Source organism: Dermacentor variabilis, chromosome 2, assembly GCF_050947875.1.
Source record: "Dermacentor variabilis isolate Ectoservices chromosome 2, ASM5094787v1, whole genome shotgun sequence".
In the NCBI taxonomy this organism is placed as follows: Eukaryota; Metazoa; Arthropoda; class Arachnida; order Ixodida; family Ixodidae; genus Dermacentor; species Dermacentor variabilis.
The window spans coordinates 111,492,152-111,511,539 of NC_134569.1; the positions used below are offsets into that span (position 1 = coordinate 111,492,152).

At 45.2% G+C, this 19,388-nt stretch overlaps 1 protein-coding gene across 1 annotated transcript; it reads left to right on the top strand.

Moving 5' to 3' along the window:
- The first annotated feature begins 381 nt into the window (after positions 1-381).
- Positions 382-19,360, top strand: LOC142572546 (uncharacterized). Its single transcript, XM_075681728.1, has 9 exons — positions 382-1,115; positions 1,184-1,442; positions 3,534-3,754; positions 5,401-5,529; positions 9,003-9,113; positions 10,579-10,758; positions 11,434-11,727; positions 13,083-13,192; positions 19,206-19,360. The coding sequence occupies exons 1-9, from the start codon at positions 936-938 to the stop codon at positions 19,219-19,221; spliced, it is 1,500 nt and encodes a 499-aa protein (XP_075537843.1). The 5' UTR covers positions 382-935; the 3' UTR covers positions 19,222-19,360.
- The last annotated feature ends 28 nt before the right edge of the window (positions 19,361-19,388 follow it).

Genomic DNA, 19,388 nt, shown 5'->3' on the forward strand with positions numbered 1-19,388 from the left:
CCAACCGCAGCAAACGTGCTGCGGAGAAACCATGGGAGAAAGGTCCAAAAAAATACAAAAAGACGCGATTGCTACGGCCCCTCATGACAGCAAAGAAAGTAACCGTCTTGGAGGCAATAATTGAAATTGCTTCATTGTTAGTTTTGACCCTACATGTGCAAGCCATGTATAAACATTTGCGCAAGCGACTCTGCAGCTGCGCTTTCACTTCCACAATTTTTACTGTGAATTTAGTACTTTAGCATTTATTAATTTAGCATTCAGTAAATTTAGTATTTTAATTGATTTTTGTAAAAGAGCACACAAATTCGGTGCCGAATATGCATGGTAAAGTGCTAGGCATTCTAAAAAAAAATAAATTTATTCCGCTAGATAAAGTTTTCTAGTCTTACATCACCTTTCCGCGGAGTGCTGAGCATGAAAGTCACCTGAAGTGACAGTAGGGGGCAGGGGGGTGTGTCAGCTTCGCCACTCTAGCTTCGCTTTCCCCATTTTCCCCACGCTTTTCCTTCCCTACCTTACTGCACCTTTCTGCATAACTTTGCCGTTGCGCACGCTTTACACGCACACGTTACACACACACAAAGAAGAGATTAAGTGGTAAAGAAGGAAGCGCTTTTCCGACATTCCCAGTCGACGTGTGCTTGCATTATTATTAACTTGTCTGCTTTGCTACATAATATATAGACCGGAGGAATTATGAGCGCCGACAGATACGCCAACGGGGCACCCAGAGAGCTTGCCGCGTCGTGGCGCCTGGTGAGAGTGTGGTATCTTTCCAGCTGAAGGCTATGGGCCGATGGTCGACGATGCCGACGATGCCTGCTTGCGCTGGTACGACCGTTGCTTCCGCGAACGATAGTGTTGCTAGTTCGCTTTGCTGACCACCGCGCCATGCACGCCTGGATCAGGCAGTGTCCCGCCGGCTTGACGGTATGACGACGCAAGCGAGCGAATGGAACTGCGATCTACTAGCACAGTCGCTGAGCGACTGTCTCAGTCCGCACGACCTGAACCTCAACTTGTACAACTTTGACCAGAATGATGCCTCCGACTGCCCATATGTGCTGACCAGCCCGCGGTCGCTGGAAGCATGTGCCAACCAAGGCGTCAAGGTGAGAATCAAACTCAGGGTCATGCTCCCGGGCAATCCAATAGTCCACCTTAATTGATGTGTGCGCAGCCGGTCGAGCTGTTGCCGAGGCTCTTCGAGGAGTTTGCGGAGGAGCTCGCACCCGGGGTATCACCGGACGAGGCTCGGCGGCTCTTCGAGCAGGCTGAGCGTGAGCGCACCGCGAAGTTGGCCCGGTGCCGGCGCGAACGAGAGGCCCTCATCCGCTTGGACCGGCTCCGTCGCCGCCGGTCACTGTCCCTGTCTCCCGGGAGCCGTGTCGTGCAACGCCGGAGCGGCACCAGACCGCTCGGGGTGCTCCTGTCGTCAGGTAAGTGCTTGCGTACATCAAAAATCTAGACAAGTATTTATTACTGTAGCCATCACAAAAGTCTCCTGAAAGGCAGCCCTGCAGCACCTAGCCATTGCTGAACCTCGCTTCATTAGCGAAGTGCAGCAAGAGCAAGGCATACTAACAATGCTCATTTTGAAGATGAGACACGTCACAGAGGAATGTTCGGAAAAGAGCCTGCAGGTACTGTGCAGCCCATAAATCCGGTGAGGCAGGTTTTAAGTGCTCAAGTATGTCTGGCAGCAGCGTTCTGCTGGTGTAAAAACCTCCCACCCGCAAGCTCTTTTGTTCGAGACTATCAGATTCAATATCAGTGTAAAGCGCACAGGTGATTTAGACATTTGATGGTAAAATTGTATAGTCTCACACTTGTCACTTGTGCTGCTCCCGCTCTGCCTTTTAGTGTTTGCTTTTGTGGACATGATTAGATAAAGGTGAGGAACCTCTTATCAAAGAAATAGGAATCTCTTGTCACTACCTTGACTTTATTTTATGTGTCACACAGCCATTTTCTATTGCGATCAAGCTCGATTCGAATCGAAATTCTTGACTGTGATTGGCTCCCTTCTGCAACTTGTGCAAATGAGCCAGTTGCAACCAATAAATTTGATCTCAATCTGACTCGATCATGATCGAAAGTACCCTGGGTGAAGCCCATATTAGACTAGCCTTTCAGACCTATAGCGTACTTGAAATGATCATTTTAGTATTTCTGTGTTTAACGTTTGAATTTCATTTGGTGAAAAGCATTCGTTCTGAATGCTCAACTCTTCTGGCAAAGAAGTCCTTTGCACTTTTTATTCCCAAACATATGCTATATATGCATACAAATGCAACAACCTTGTGGCACCCTCTGTTAGTATGTTATATCAGTTTCTGTTGGTAATGCTACATGTCTATCACGACCATAGAGTTTCCTATAATAATTACTAGAGGGAACTCTGGCGCTGCAATCATACAGCCACTAAGGGAATGACGGGAAGCACATGGATTTGTCTGATCTTCGTGCTTGTGGACTCAGATGTTCTTGTGACTTTGTTTATTACACTTTATCTGCGTTCACTGTCCTAAATTTCAGAGCAACCTTTACTTTTCTAAATGTAGGAGACTCTGTGAACACAAACAATCGCTACTAATCGAAGTGGTTCAGCCTGTCAAGGTGGCCAAATCGGAATGCACCAAGCGTATTAATGCACTGGCTTGCCCGCGAGAAATTCATAAGGGTGTTCTATGCTGCTTGTCGATGCATGAGTACGTGGCGTAATGGTTTCAATATCGGGGTTCAGTGCTAGAGGTCCTGTGTATGAATAATGTCTTTGGACAATTTAATTATTGCTGATTTAATTATTTCTTTACGCGGTACTTTGTTGAATACGATGAGTTTACAAGGTCACGAAGCAGTTTAATGCCAGAAGGACGTAGTTTTGGCTAATCAATGTACTACCTATTATTCCTATGCTGGCTGAAGCATCCTGCTCGCAGCTCCTGTAGATAATAGTTCCACACTTCCCTCTAGTAATTATTGTATGAAACTCTGTGATGACGACACTTACCCCTCACCAAACGCATCTTAATGTCATAGTACTAAAAGCCAAGAAAAAAGCATATCTCATTCCACCTACACATCCACTCTTTCCTGCATTCGCTAATACACATTTCTGGAACATTAATTTCACTAGTCATTACGATATCTGTGTCCAGTTTTCTGTTTTGTTCTGTTAGTGCATTTGTGGGCATGTTCCTTTTATAATGTGGTCCTTGAGCCTTGTTGCGTGCATGTCTGTGTAAAGTGTAAACACGGTTCAAGTTGTGTGACCAGTGTCTTGGCTTTTGTGGCCTATTATAAAATTAGTGTGGAACTCATTTTATTTTGCCACTTGTGTCTGCCTCCCACTGACAACAATAAAAAAAAGTATAAGTACAGATACTTAGCTTGTGCTTTGTGCAACATTGTGACTTTCTAATTATTGTTTTCCACAGGAGAAGGCCTTTCATTGGTGTAGCATAACTCGCACGCCACTCGGCACAAATTGTAGTGGCACCTTGTTCAGCTTGCATGGTCTCTTGCAGATGAGGATGATGGCAGTGTGGAGGACTCAACAAGCACAACCCGTGAGCCAAGTTCATCAGCAAAAGGAGATTCTGATGAAGGCAGCACACCTGGATCAAGCACAGAAGGCAGACCTGCTAGCAAGTCAACACCTACTTCCCCATTCAGGCACCCAGCACCACTGGTCCCTGTGCCAGCTTCACTGCTTCCTTGGGTTGATAAACCCAGTCTGCCTGCCAAGGTGACCACTGGCTTCTGAGTTCTTTATTGCACATCAGTCCTATTCGCAAGGCACACACATATATGGTCTCATAGCCAAAGGCTAGTTCGGCGACCATTTACAAAAAAAAAGTGCATTTGAACAACTGTCAGTACAATAGCACAAAGAAGCCAGAAGTTGCAATTAAATGCATGGAGATACGAAAATTTGTCACACAGTATCGTCGGCAAAGAAGATAGAAAAAAAAATCCACTGATGATTACGATACTCCCTAATGCAAATTTTGAGCATAGTTGTTAAAGTGTTCCCGTGCAATATATTGTGGCAAAGAATTTGGTTCTGAACGACAGGGCCCTCTCGACGGCGGTGCTGAGCCTCTGCTCGGGCAGCTCGCTTAGCAGCAGTTGCAGGTAAAGCATTTCCACCGGTTGGGTTGCTCGTTGTTCAGAAAGAAAGCGTGAACACGGGAACGCGTGGCTCGTGCAGATCACATTCTCTAGCGGTGGTGGCACTGGCAGTGTAGCACATACACAGTGGGTCCAAAACCCAGGCAAGCGGTTTGTTTCCATATGTGGTATTGGTGGACGTGTTCGCCACATGCCTGATTGTCGCTGTGAAGAGTGTCCTCGTGCTTCTGCTGCACCCTTCTCCTCCACTTTTCTCCTCACCCTCTCTTTGCTCTCGGCATCTTTCAGCCATCGCTGTGCTCCGTGTTTGCTCTTTCATCCTTTGCTGTGCTCGTTTTATGCCGACACTCATTGCAGGAATGGGCGCCCAAGAACTACACTCTAAAAAACACGCACAAATTACAGAGGTCAGAATGAGGCACATCGACCGACATAATTAATAGCAAAATATGACACTTGACAATAAGCACATCACATGTCAACAAGGTCAAAAATTGTTACACAGGCATTAAAAAAATCTAAGTACAAAGATCCATCAATTCAGGAAGAGGAAAGCATTCGTTTAAAACAATGTTTTAAATTTCTAATTTAATGTGTTATGCCATTCCATACTTTTGTTCCAGAATACTATAGCAAACCTGCTATTTGCTCGTACTCATTTTGGGCACTTGACAAGAACCTTGGTGGCAAGGGCAGTGACTACATGAAACCGCATCCAGCTTGTGGCATGCACTGATATCATCGAGCCCCAGAGCCGACAATATGGCAAAACTTGACAGAGTACAGCAACAGCACCCTCTGTCTGCTTCTTGGCTGCTCCTGCATCAGCCACTTATCAGCCTTGCTGAATCAGCGAAGTGCCTTGTTTCCATGCTTGTTTCATTGTTGGTTTTGTTCGGCAATATGGGGCTAAGTCATTTGTTGCAATGTACATGCACAAAAAAATTTACTTGGCCGATTGATGAAACAGTGCATTGGGAGATGATTACCTTGCAGTGCCCTCCATAGTGGTGGCATGCTTGGAACCTAGTGTAGCTTCATAAGACAAGCAAATTGTGCTCATACCTACCGACTGCAAAAATGACCATGTCATCATTAGTTTGGCAAACTGCTTCACAGGCAAGTTGGTTTTGCAATTATGAAAAACGTTCATAGTAGGTGTGAAATGCAACATAGCACAATTAGAGTGAGCAAAGACATTCAAAGGTGATGAACTAGAGGGATTGAAGGATAAGCATGTAAGGGCGTGCGGTGCTGCAGGATGTGAAGCTACTGCAGCTAATGCTCCAGAGGCGGCAGCGTGACGAAGAGGCAGCTGAACAGCGCCGGCTGGCGCATCGTGCCTGGGACCAGGAGAAAGAAAAGCGGGCCCTGCAGTCTCGCGACAAGGTAGGCCATGTTCTGCAACGCTGGGGCCCCAACTGCACTTCAGTGGACGGCAATTGCTTCGGCTAAGCCATACTGAACACTTCGTGCTCTGGCATCATGAATTCTCTACAGATGATTAGCATGAGTAGCATGTTCAAATAGTTGCACGTCATCCCTGTTGTGCAGTTTTTGATGCAGTATTTTTGCACTCTCTGTCATGTCAGTGTTAGCTTTGTGGCTTGGCATATCGTTATTTAGCATACTGTATTTGCACGAATATAACACCATAAGTTCTCTCTCTGTCTCTCTCTGCAATTATGAATTTGAGAAGACACCTTGCATGGTGTCTGGAACAGAGTTCTGAACGTAAAGAGAAAAATGTTTTTCCCCTACTGTCATCGTTCTGTGCTCTATAAGCTCTACCACAAGACAACTGAGCTATGCTGATAAGGTGCTTTCTTGTAGGGAGAGCACAAAAATTTGTCAAATGCAGACATGTAGACGCCTGTGTGCAAGAATATGAAAATGAAGCAAAGTGCAAAGGGTGTGATGGCGCAGTGTACTCTTAAGAGTGGTTCACTGCTGCAGTGTGTGCCTGTGTGATGTTACCTGCTAAAGGCAGATTTGGTCCCTAGGGATAGTGCAGCACACTTATTTCGAAACATATTGGTGCAGTGCGGTTAGCTATCCATTAGCATGATGCTTGTTGCCTGCATTGATGGTCGCACCTGACAGCACATTGTTGAAGGAAATTGTGCATCGTGCCATGATGAAATGTTCTGCTATAGGCCCGTGACTATGATTTGTGTTATCCATCAAAAAGGCTTTACGAGGTGACATAAAATGTATTTTAAAGAAGTAAACTGTGGGGCTTTACATGCCAAAACCACCTTCTGATTATGAGGCACGCCATAGTGGGGGACTCCGGAGATTTGGACTACCTGGGGTTCTTTAACGTGCACCTAAAGTACACGGGTGTCTTCGAATTTCACTCACATCGAAATGCGGCCACCGTGGCTAGGATTTGATCCCACGACTTCTTGCTTAGCAGCCCAACACCGTAGCCACTAAACAACCACGGTGATTGACATAAGGTATGTAAAACATATATACAGAGAGAAGTGTAAGGGTCAAGAACTGCTCAGAGGTCCTCCTGTACAACACATTTCGAGAACTTTTGCCACTAACTGCAGTTATAATAAATATAACTGAATTAATATGACACTGTGTGCAGAATTTAACGAACATAATGTAAATATAATTATACAGAACAAATAAATAAATCTAGGGGAGATGTGGAGACACTGAAGTCTTATTCTTAATACTGCATGGTAGCGATGCTGAGGTTGCATAAATGTTAGTTGTGTATATAGTTTCTAGCTTGCCAAAAGAGCCCTCTCTCCTATCCCCCTCCCTGCTTGCATAATATTCGTGCATATACAATAATTAAGAATTGACTGTTTGTTTAAGAGTTGCAAGTGTGTGAGATGCGCTGTGCTTGTGTGACTGTATCTGCATTTTGTTACCTGAATCTTTGCAGAGAGTGGCTAGTTCTCGTGTTTCGCCTCGGCTGCATGCTCATGGCTTGATCTTTTGTTCTGTGCAGACCATGTTAGCGAACCGTGGGGCCTGTCAGTTTTGGTTTGTTTCTTTCGGCAAGTATCCCTTTTTGTTTACTTTTTTTTTTCTTTTGCCTACTGGCGAAGTGTCATGTGCTAAACCCTGTCTGATCCTCTAGGGCACTCGGAAGCTTTGTGCATGGGATTGGCATGCATTGTTGCTGCTAGGAAATGGCAGTCCAAAGTGCATCTAGTATGGCATACCAAAAAAAAAGAAAAAAAAAAGGGAGGACGGAACATTGCCAGCAGTGTGTACTGTCATGGAAACATAAAATGTGAACCAAGACAATTCAGACGTGAACACTAGGAGATGTAAAACTTTCGTTAATTGATTTTATACAGAGATGCGCTTTTCCCTCCACAATGTAAAAAAAAAAAAAGTTTTGCAGTTACTGCTGCTCTGTTCTTGCCTAAATTTCGCAGCAACATTGCATTTTATGGTTCAGATAGTTCAATATAACACTGCACACTGTTACTTGCTTGGCTTGTCCAAGAAAAAAATGTGGGTTTGCATTTGTCCGGTCTTCTCTGAGCTCTGCGTTGAACCTTCAGTGAAGTGAATAATGAAAACTAATCTCGAAGACCTGCAGGTGCTGAAAGGTTCTACAGTTGCCAAAAGTTACCAGGTGATGCCATAGCCATTATATTTGGGACATAACTCACTGCAATAAGCATAGATTTAGGCAAAATCAAATAAAAAAAAATAAAATTATGCAAACAACAATGCCAATTGTTATATTGTGCAATCCAAGTGATAAAAATGCAATCTTGTTGTGAAATTTGAACAACAGAGTAGTGGTAAGCGCAGAAATTTTTATAATATGAATGGAAAGACGCAAGTCTCTGTGCATAAAGGCAGTTAGTTTTCCTCTACAGAGAATGATATATTGCTTATTGGAATTCAGATTAGCCACATTAATCGATATCCCCAACTCCTAGTACAATTTTTCAACTGTGTTACTCTGGTTCGAATTTGTCTGTTTAATTTTTGTCCACGACAGTGCAATTATCATTAATGAGCTTTGAAATTCAGCTCTCTGACCCTGGTCCCATTGGCATGCAGTACAGCATCTTGTCTGCTTCCCTAAGTATGCAGTTGATTGTTATGTATTCTTTCACAATGAAAGATGCTTATTTTTGTGAGACAAAAGGATCAGTTGTTTTGAGTGATTTTATGGCTAGAGAGACTGCATGATATTAAATAAGCCTCATTAATGTTCAGCTAGAGGAATGAAAGAACATACAAAAATTGTTCAAAAAAATTGTGTATTTGCATGTGCAATAGCAGCTGACGTCCCAGGACCTTGGTAACCTGATTGTCCTCTTAAAGAACTTAACTCCAGAGAAGTAAGCTGGCAATTCACATGATGCTGAACAAAGACCAATCAATAGTTCTGCTTATTTGTGAACTTGCTGCTGGATTTCGTGGTAAAGTCCACAGCATTAATTTTTCTTACACCATTACGCCCGCAAAGTTCTGTTGTTGCTTTTAAACAGATTTGTGTTTCTTACACACAGATGATTACATTTTGTCGCACGGTAATGCAGTCCTGCACAATAGGCCATTAGACTGAGCTCATGGTGCTTGACTCCTGAATCCATACTGTTCGTGTTTCCACTGAGTGTGATTAGGATGTTAACTTGGGCCAACATTAAAAAGAGGATTCAAAACTTTTTGTGCTTTGTTGCCTTGCACAAAATATCTGCTTACATTCAGTTCCCCCCGTACGAGTTTGGTATTATTTTCTCAACATGAGCTGAGGACAGCCTTCACAGTTTTTGACATGTTTTTTTCCCCACCGTGGACTGAGTTTTATGTGTGACGGGAACATTGCTATGTGAAGCATGTGGACAATCAGCAGCCTTACTCTGCAGCGTTGGAGAAGTCGTCAGGCCCTGACATCCAGCAGCAGCTGCGAGCTCCTGGACAGTGAAGCTCTTTCAGCAGCTGAAGAACGGCGCAATAGCACATCTCGGCAAACAACCGTAAGCTTGGACCAGGCATGCCTGTAGACCTTTCTTTGACAGTGAATCATCTTGGCATCTTGTGTGGCTGGCTGTCAAGTTGTTACAGTGCAAAGCAAAGTAGTGTAAGATGTAAAAAAATAGGGCCTTTATTGCACTCTTTAGTCATGTCTCGCTTTACATGGCATTGCTGTTGGGAATGTTGATTGCAAATGCCAGTCATAGCTATTGGCGAGATCTTTCATGCAGATACTGCCACAGCAGTCCAGTGACTGCTTCATTGCATTTGAACTTCAGATATGAACTGTCAGGGGTTCATGTGCTAAGCAAAGCTTGCTGATTATTACCTGTTTATTTAATAAGGCAGTAGTGGCTCATTGTGTTGCTATGGCTCCGATGTAGTTATCAGATACTTGAGGTGGCTACTATTGATGCTGTTAATATATAGGGTGATTGAGTGCACTTTTTCTGTGTTCTCTCTGTCAGTGAGATTCTGTTGCATCTGTGCGCCAGTTGGTAGAGTTGTGGCACTGGCTGTGCTTTAGTGTCTGTCTCATAGTGATTTAGGCAAACATTCATTCAGATCAGGCCAGCACAGCTTGCGTTGGCTTGTTTATTTTTGTATGGTAGAATGGGGCTCAAACCAAACATAAAGTGGACTGACTGGTGGAAGTCCTTGCAGGCACAGCACGCAGGCAACAAAGTTGTACAGCCTGTTGTACAGTCTGAAGGGCAGCACTGGCCAGTGTCATGACAGGAACACACCAGATGCACATAGTGACAGGTTTCCTTCATGTTTGTGAGCATGATATCTAGAATATAAAATTGAACTAGGACATAGAAAAGGAAACGGGATACAAGCCTATATGGGAAGACAACCAGCAACTGCATGATATGTCGGATAACGTGATACTCCCTGATTTTTATTGTTTTCGTTAGATGAAGAAGAAAGAACACTACCAGAAAATTACCTCTGCTAACACAATGAATTATTTGCTCTCAGCAAAACAGGGATGGAGGTATGTTTGCTTTGTGCAAACATACCTCACACTAAAATCAAGATAGTTAGTGTCAGTTTATGAACATATCTGACTGTTTACCTCAACCTTTCTTCTCTCCTTCTAAGCCAATGCATTTCTTTGGTGGAGTACTCTGTTGTTAAGTGAGGTTTTATATGGACTTTGTGTACCTGGGGCATTAATCTTGTGCAATCATTTCCGGGTTTAATATCACTTTTCTGAGATTTTGGGTAACTAGTGCTGGATGCATTGGTGTCTACAGGTGACAGCATACTTGGCATTGTGCCAGGAACACAGTTGGTCGTAGACTCTGATCTATCTGGTGATAGCTTCATGAAATATCGCAAAAGTGAAAGTATCCCCCCAAAAATTATTGCTCGAGTATACCACTCCTGGGCTACGTAGAAGCCCAAGAGTGGTATTCAGTATTAAAGCAGAGATTTCTTTTTTTTCCTCTCTGCTTTCAGGCAACATCAGAACAGAGGCTACACCGTGTGTGGGTCGAGGAAGAGGCTCGGCGTCGGCAGCTGGAAGAACGCCTTCGCCAAAAAGAGCAGCAGTGTGCCCAGCGAGTCGCTCAGGCGGCTGCGCAGAGGCAAAATGAGGCCCGTCGCAGTGCACAGCAAGTTGAAGAACGACGTGGACAGGTATGCTCAAGAACGAAGGTGTTGCTGTGGTTAGGCTGCCTAGGATCTGCATGTATACTGCTGGCCTTTCAAGCATCACGAAGAATGTGAATACCACTGTGAGGTGATGGGCCATGGAAAGAAGCATTGGCTGCACATGTGTAACCTTTGTAGCCAAAATGTTGCTCTAATCATTCCTTGTTTTAGCAACTTGCAAATGGGGTTGTTCAAGATCTGTGAGTCATGACAACATGGACACTGGAACCCCATATCTATGCTCACAAAGTTTCTAAATTAATGAGCAAACAAACAAAAAACCTTTTAATGATATTTTAAGTTGTACTCTCTTGAACTGTCAGTTTGTGCATACATGTTCGATGCTAAGGAGCTCATAAGAAGTAGTAGAGAAATGCTAAACCGCCTAAATACATGTTGCAAAACTATCTAAACTAAGTGCTGTGCTATTCTGTGCGAATGAAACTTAAGTGACCTGTGACGGGGACACGCCCTCCTCCACATTTCTATGTTCACTTTTCCTGTGTGACATATGTAGTTACAATACATGGTGTGCATCAGTAATTTTAATAATGACACATAGAGTATGTTTGCGTTTTATTTCGGCCTGTGACTGTTTGCACAGCTGGATCTGCTAGACATCCTGGTTGTGGCAGCGCAGTCGTGTTGGTGGCATTGCAGGTGCTTCAGCAGCAGCGCCAAATGGACGCTGCATTAGATGTGTGGCGGGAGCGAGTGGCTGAGTACCAGGCAGCGGCCAATGGACGTGCCCGCCAGGTAGTGCAGCAGCGGTTGGAGGAGCGGCGCCGTGAGGCGCTGCGTCAGCGGCTCGAGAGGGAAGCTGAGCAGCGGCGCAACCTTGCACGGGTTGAGGCCAACCGTGAGCAGCGGTTGCAGGCAGCAGCAGCTCGGCTACGTGACAAGGAAGAGCGTGCCAGACAGCTGGCACAGCAGAAGGAATTTTTTGTTGAGCAGGTACACGTTCTTTGTAATACAAATAGTAATGTGGTGTTAGTAGCAGTAAATTTATGGGGCAGCAGATGGTTGTTAAGATTCAGGTCAAATACAGCAGAACCTCGTTCATACGTTTTGGAAAAAGCCGCGAGAAAAAATATGGTAACTGGGAAAACGTACAATTCGAATAACTAAAAAATTTTACTGACTCAACCATTGTTGATATTTAGGTAATGCAAAGCGTCGCGAAGTGCCGACGCGCGTCGACCAGGTGGTGCTCCAGCGGCCTGAGACGTGTTTTGTTGTTTTCTTATTGTGTGGCGTTTTAAGCGGGCGACGGGAAACCGAAACGAAATTGGCAGCAGCTGGCGATGCCAGATGCTGCCGAAGCAAAACATGATGCTTGCAGCAGGGAATGACGGTGTGTTTAGATTATCACATACTAGAAACGTTCAGTACGCTACCATTGGCACTATGCACCACACGCTATAAAACAGATAGGTGAAGACGCTTATCGCAACAGCTTTGGCAGCAATAGCTGTGAATGCGGCGTACGATGACTGGGGTGGAGATATTCTGGTACTAGAATAAGAAACTGCGCGCATCATCATTTTCACGTGAGATGGGCGGCTATATACTGTTCTCAGTTGCACGCCTGACACCTTTTCTCATTCACACGGGATCTAGTGGCCCAAAAACGTACTATAAAATCGCAGTCTGCAGCAAGGAACGACCGAGCTGCGACGGAACGACAGTGCATGGTGCCGTCGGAGCTGCACTTCCGATGGCACCACGTTCTGTGAAACAGATAGGCAAAGATCCTTACTGCAATAGGATTGGTGGTGACAGCTGTGAATGCCGTGTGCGACTATCCCAAAAAATATTTGCTGGTACCGAAATGAGAAACTGAGAGCATGCTGGCGTTTTCACGTGAAACTGGCAGGCGAGTATTGCGGTGAAGCTGCTGCGTGTGCCTCGCGCATTTTCTTGTTTACATGGGATCTAGCAGCCGGAAAACATATCATACAATCGGAGCTTGACGACGTACTGAATGGCACCGAAAAATCTTGTTTTCTTGGAACATATGAACCACTAAAAATAAGTATAACTCTATTGGGCCATTTTTGTGTTCACATTGCGAATTTTGGTCCCGGGAAAGCGTATGTAACGGGAACGTATCAACGAGGTTCTGCTGTGTATGGCTAAGAGAAGGGAATTTAGCTCATTCAGATCTACCCATGGTGGCTGCTTGATATACGTATTGTGGTTGCACAGTGTAGCTGCAGTCCTCTTGTGTTCTGCATGGTGCCCTAAGACACCACAATTAATACCTACCATGCTGCATGGTCATCTTCGTGTGGGATTTGTCTCTGCAGTCACGCCGTCTCGCCCTGGCCACTGCTCAGTTGCGAGAGCAACTTCGCTTGCAGCCCTCCCTGCCACCCTCTTGGGGTCCCGGCCTCGTGAGGAAGTCCCGGTCTCATGAGTGAGTGCCACTTGTAAATTTCTCTTGTTCTGCTGCCCAAGACCTAGCTGTGCACATGGGTATGTGCGAAGGTGCCATGTGCAGGATGACCCATGCAAATGACTGCTCGCATGCAAGCGACTGCATGGATGATTCATGCAAGTGACAAGTTTCACATGCAAGCGACTGCGCGATGGTGGTTGTGGCCGCTGAGTGGAACTGCAGCGTGCAAACGTGGCTTTCTTTCACATGCACCCTCTTCACTCTATGCCCGCCGCCAGCGATGAGTGCAGCTTGCAGAGAGTGCCCGTGAGCAGTAAGTTTCTATGGTTCCCAGAAGAGGTGCTGGAGCGTCACATATCCATGTTTCAGTTCATGTGAGATGCACATTTAGTTGTTCTCCAAGAGCAACCTCAGTTCTGTTCTACACTAGTTTGTGTAAAAATACACTCTAATTATTAGTCATGCTAACTTCGGTGGCACTTCCTGTTCTAAAGCCTCTCCCAACTACAGACCTCTAAAACAGTTGCCGGAGAGGATAATATATAAAAATTTGGCATGAAACGAATACAAAATGGGTACATCAGCCGCTCTCAGTCTCAAATTCCGCCAGACATCTCAGTTGCCATCCGGTTACCAAACTCTCGTCCCCTTTTCTCCTCAAGGCATCCGTATAGAAGGGCAGCGGTCTCTTGGTTCTAGCAGACCTGGGATAAGTTTTAACTTAAGAAGTGCAAAACCCAAATTTGAACACGCATGACAATACAATGATAGAGAAAAAAAAACAATTTAAATGACAATTACAATACTCTCTAACATGAAATTTCTGCGCAGCTCTATACATGTTTTCATTTCACAATATATTGGCTAGCATGGGCAATCTAGCTTGTACATTGCACATTGCAAATGGAGTGAAGTGTGGCGCAACTTCCTCACTAATCGGGAGATCGCGAGAGGTAGCACATCGATGATGCATGGGCGCGATTCACAGCAGACACCGTAGACGGATCTCCGCTCATGCAGCACTTTGCTTCCATATATGGTATCAATGGCGTCATTGGTGAACAGACGACGCGCACTGCTCTGGCACAATCTTGTAGCCATTGTCCCTGCAGAGCCCGTCTTGCACGCCACTACACTTTTCTTCTCACGCTTACACCATACCCTCCTCCTCTGCTTTCTGTCTCATGGCTCCACTGCACCTTCCTCCTCCGCTTTCCTCCTCGCGCTCTCTTCACTATCGCCGTCCTTTATCCCCGCTGCGCTCTGCATTGGTGAGGTTACGAGGGATGCTGACGCTCGCCGCAGGGACGGCCACTTAAGAACTGCGCTCTAAAGAAAACGGCTGTGTATGCCACGAATGAGAAGCGTGTACTGTCCCACCACACACACACACACACAAAAGAAAGGCAAAGATAAGGAAATCACAACCATGCACAGCCCATTTAGTGTGTGAATAGAAGTTTCCATCAATTGGTTCCCTACTGGTTGTCCTCTGCTAGAAAAGCGTCGCTAGCTCAGGCGCACGAGCCCCTTCGTGTGCCGACACGGCCCCTGTCACATGCTCCTCGCATCGTTGTTAGCAGACGCTCCACCATTCATCACCACGGTCGCTATTTGTGAATTTTTCCAACCATTACGATCTCATAACCATTACAATTTGTGCATGCGCTGCTCAAAAAACAGGTTCTGGGCGAAGAGGTTGGTTCATGCTACAGCCACGGTGCCTTTTCTGGGCCAAAATTGCTTGCATGTGAAACAGGCTTAAGACAGAAGCAGTCTTACAAATAAGACGCTCGTGGCAGTGCCTGGCTGCCTGCCACCCTTTTGTAACTTTAGGCGGCAGCCATCCTTTGATATTGCAGAAAGTATTAGTTGAAAAGAATTTAAACAAATAATTGATTTTTTCATCTAATTCTAGTCTCCATCTATTATAGATATGCTTGACGCAAATATGCTTGAAGCAAAGAAATTGTGTGCTTGGCTTCAAAATTGAGTGCCCTAAGCTTTGCCGACAGACACAGGACCTGGTATGAATTATTTTACACACCGTTTTGCCTCTGTATTGTCAGTAGGATAAACTAAACTAAATATCTGTGCCTTTTCTTTCTCAGGTATGGCAGATTGTTGGGTTGGGTCTGTTGGGTCTCAAGCATGCTCTTGGCACAAAGAAACGACAACAAAGAAGTGCAAACACTCGCAAGGGCATTTATTGCTCCTTCTATACACCAATCTACCAGCTCAATTACTATCAGTAGAGCCTGCTGATGGGCCTTCACGAATCTAGAAAGCCTGGCTCACTGTGAAAGCCTGACTCACTGCGATAAGATAAGATATAGAGCGAATATGTTCGTCCCCAGGCTGGACAAATGTGACTCATGCTGCACACATTTGTGTCAGTTTATTTAAATTGGAGGGAAAGCATCCCTACTTTTCTTTGCTTTTTCCTGCCATGGCATGTCAGAAGTTGTACCAGTTCATAGGTTTGGAATCTTTCCAGCTAGGCATTTCAAATCAACAGTGACTTGTGGGGACGTTCAACTCTCTTGCACCTCCTTATGTTGTTTTCCCCACATGGCTCTCGCATCTCCTGTAATCCTGCTTCACCTAATAGCTAGGTGCTGCCAGCAGTCGGTGTAGTTGCAGAAAATTATTAGAGATGATATGAGTGTTGAATTGCTAACGCCACCTAACGATGGGGTTACTCGGGTGCCTCTTCCTCTTTGGCTTGTGGTTGGCGGGGTGCACAAATGTTTCCCATGCCTCCTGGCACGCTTCGCGGGACCATCCCGAGAAAGGCTTCGAAGCGGGGCGCTGAGATGGACGAACCAGATCGTTTGAATGTGCCACTGTTCGTGTGACTGTACACGTGAATTACTAGGCGTTGGCATCCAGCATCGGGGTGAACATATTTGCTCAATATCCTGTTGCGGTGAGTCAGACTTCCTTGATAGCTGAGCAAGCGTGAAATTTCTGCAACAAATTGCACACTTGTAGGCCTTATAATTCCTGATGTGCACTGGTTTGAGTAAGATGAATTGTACCTGCTATGGCAGATTGACTTCTCTGAAATGCAACCATACCCACTTGTATCGACAGACGTTTTGCCAAGCTACTCCCCTATGAACACCAAGCAAGAGGATAAATTTCGATCCAATTGCATTATGTGTGGTGTGACAATGGCGCCATCATGCATGCAACACATGCATGATCGGGTAATGGCTTCTTTCCTCTATGCAATGATACGAAAGTAAGGCACATGGGTAGTACGGTTGCAAAGATATAAGCGATAGTACTATTATAACATGTTTTTGTTGCATGCAGTTTTAGCAAGTGATCCTCCTATGCTGACTGAACTGAAAGATGTTTACCATCAAAAAAGTGGGAAAGGATGCACTTTCATTTGGGAATGTGTGGTACCTACCTTTGCTTGTCATCCATGTGCTGTGCGAGAGACATTATGATGTGCAGCGAGTGGGCCTGCCTCATACCCCGACTCATTTCAGCCATTCAAAAAAATTCTTCCCCTCCTCTTGCAGCCATCAAACTTATGCCTATGCCAGTAGGTTGTCGAGTGCTTGTCAAAAACCTACCTAACACACCAAGTTTTCAATGCGTTGCTTTCACTGTTTGTTGATTGGCTTGGCCAATTGTAATTGATGCGATGAAATATTACAGTTTTCAAATGGGTTGACAAGATGCCTGTCAATTAAAGGGGCCCTGAACCACTCTTTATTCAACTGGAGAAATGCATTTGGAGGTAAAATAGGCTATTTAAGAAATATTTTGCCACAAAAAGTGCTCCAATGCATTTGGCAAATGCAGAGTTATTGGTAGTCTAACAAGGCCTCCTCTATGCTTCTGTTCCGTCTTCTATGCCTGGCACTGCGAAGGCTATGGCAGAGTGGGGTGTGCCCACAATGCTCTGCCTTCTAAATGACACCGTGGGTGCAGTTCAAATTTCATTTTGGATGTTAGTGTAGATGCCACGACTCGCAATTTTGGTGGCTACGACGCGCTAAGTGTTAGCCAAACATCCCTACAGTTGTCCTCAGCCAGCCACAGTGTGCTTAGCCAGTGGACTCGTGGCAGCACCTCACAGTGGCTGCGGTGTCTATGCTGCGCAGCCGACTGCAGCTACCAATGGCAGCTGCGTATAGGAATCTGCTTTGTTACAAAATAAAGCATCTAGAAGAGAGTGAGGAGCAGGCTTCTGTTTGCAAAGAGAGCGTTTGAGAGAAAGGTGACTTCATGCTTCGCTTGTGAGCTCCACGTACCGCGTACGACAGCAAAACTTGGCTGAGGTGTTCACAGCAGCGTATGCTACCCATGAACTATGTGATTTCAAGCCCGAGGGGTGGTTCAAGGCCCCTGGTACACGCCACTACTGTCGATTTTGGCGCCTACGACGCGACAAATGTAAGCCGAGTGTGGTTGTCCTGAGCGAGCCGCAATGCATTTAGCCAGTGAACTCGTCGCAAAAGCGTGCGATAGCTACAGTAGCTACGCTATGTAGCAGACCTCAGCTACATGCAACTGTAGTGCGTAAATGCAGCATTTGCTTTGTGCGCGACAGGGCATGCTTACGCTCATGCACTCGTCTTACCGTGCTATGTGGTACGGACTGACTTTCTCCTTCACCAGCTTGACAGACAGATAGCAGCCACATCCAACTTGCACATCTTGAAGCAATATCAATAAGTCTGCCAAGGCATCTTACCAGGAGCGGCCAGAGTGAGCGCACGCTGGTAATCGTGTGTGTGGTCTCGCCTTAAGTTTCGTGGAGTTCTAGGCTAGTTGAGCATTAAAAGCTAGTTGAAATTAGCGAGACGCGACGTCTATGACACTGATAAGCAGGGTGACCAAAGTTGAATTGCTACTTGGGCAGTGGTGGCCAAGCATGAGCAGACTATGGTCGCCTTCTTCCGGAAGTATGTAATTACTATAGAAATTCTAAACCAGATTTTCACTTAAGCCTGTTTATCGAACTTTGTCAATAAATATACACAGTAATAGGAGGAAGCAATGCACTGATCCAGATACTCTTCTTGATTGACGTCAGCTGTTGACCAATACCAGCCGCATATGGGGATATGCTATATATTACGAAATAAAGCGTCCAGAAAAGCATGAGGAGCAGGCTTCTGTTGAAAAGAGAGCGGTGGAAAGAAATGTGACTTTGCACTCCACTTGCGAGCCCCACGTGCCACGCACGACTGCAAAACTTGGGTGAGATGTTCACAGCGGTGTATGCTGTTCATGGACTATGTTTTTTCATTAAAGGGACACTAAAGTGAAAAATGATTTCTTCTGCATCAGTAAATTACCGTTCTACAACACCAAAAACACCACTCTTACAACGATAAGACGTTTGGTAAGCCAGAAAAAGGGCAAGAACGAAATATGGGTGGCGATGCCTACCTGAGTTCCCGCACCTGGGGGCTGTGATGTCTTGGATTTTGACGGCATTTTCTAGGGCCTACTAATTATATATAGCAGTACAGATTGACTACATTGTGTTCTAAAGGAACGAAATATTAAACATGGCAAGTTTCGGGAACCTTTATTCAGCCAACGCGGCCCAAATGCGAAAAGATACTTTGGAATCCCTGACGTCACGCTGACGTACCGGCATTGGTGTTTCGGCGCGAAATTCAAATACTGATACTTGGACCTTCATTTTCTCATCTAATAATCAAACTATTTTTTTTAAATGACTGCCTGCAGGGTTCTCAAACAATGCTCCATTAGTCTAAACTGATCCATTGTTTCGCTTTAGTGTCCCTTTAAGCCCAAGGGGTGGTTTAGGACCCCTTTAAATGAGGTATTGCACTGAAAATGTCCCACAAAAGTGAAGATCAACATGAAAATGACCAATTGAAAATATGGCTCTTAATTGCATCTTGTATAGGTTTCACATTTATTGAAAAGATCCAGCCAGATTTGAAACAAGATGCAGATGGGAGTTGTTCTTGCGAGGATCAAATACATTGTTGCAAGAGGAGAGTTCTCACAAAGTTGTGTGTGTTTCCAGGGACATGCTCGACTGAGCCGGCCGCTTCCATCTGGGGTTCCGTCCGGCTGGCTGGGAAGGGCAAGCAGATTCCGCAGGAGAGGGGCTCCTTCCTTCCTGCATTTTGTTGCTTGATTCCCCCGGAAAGGGAAAATAAAATGTATTCCTGCTTCATACATTCAGAGTGGTGCAGCTGTACTAACT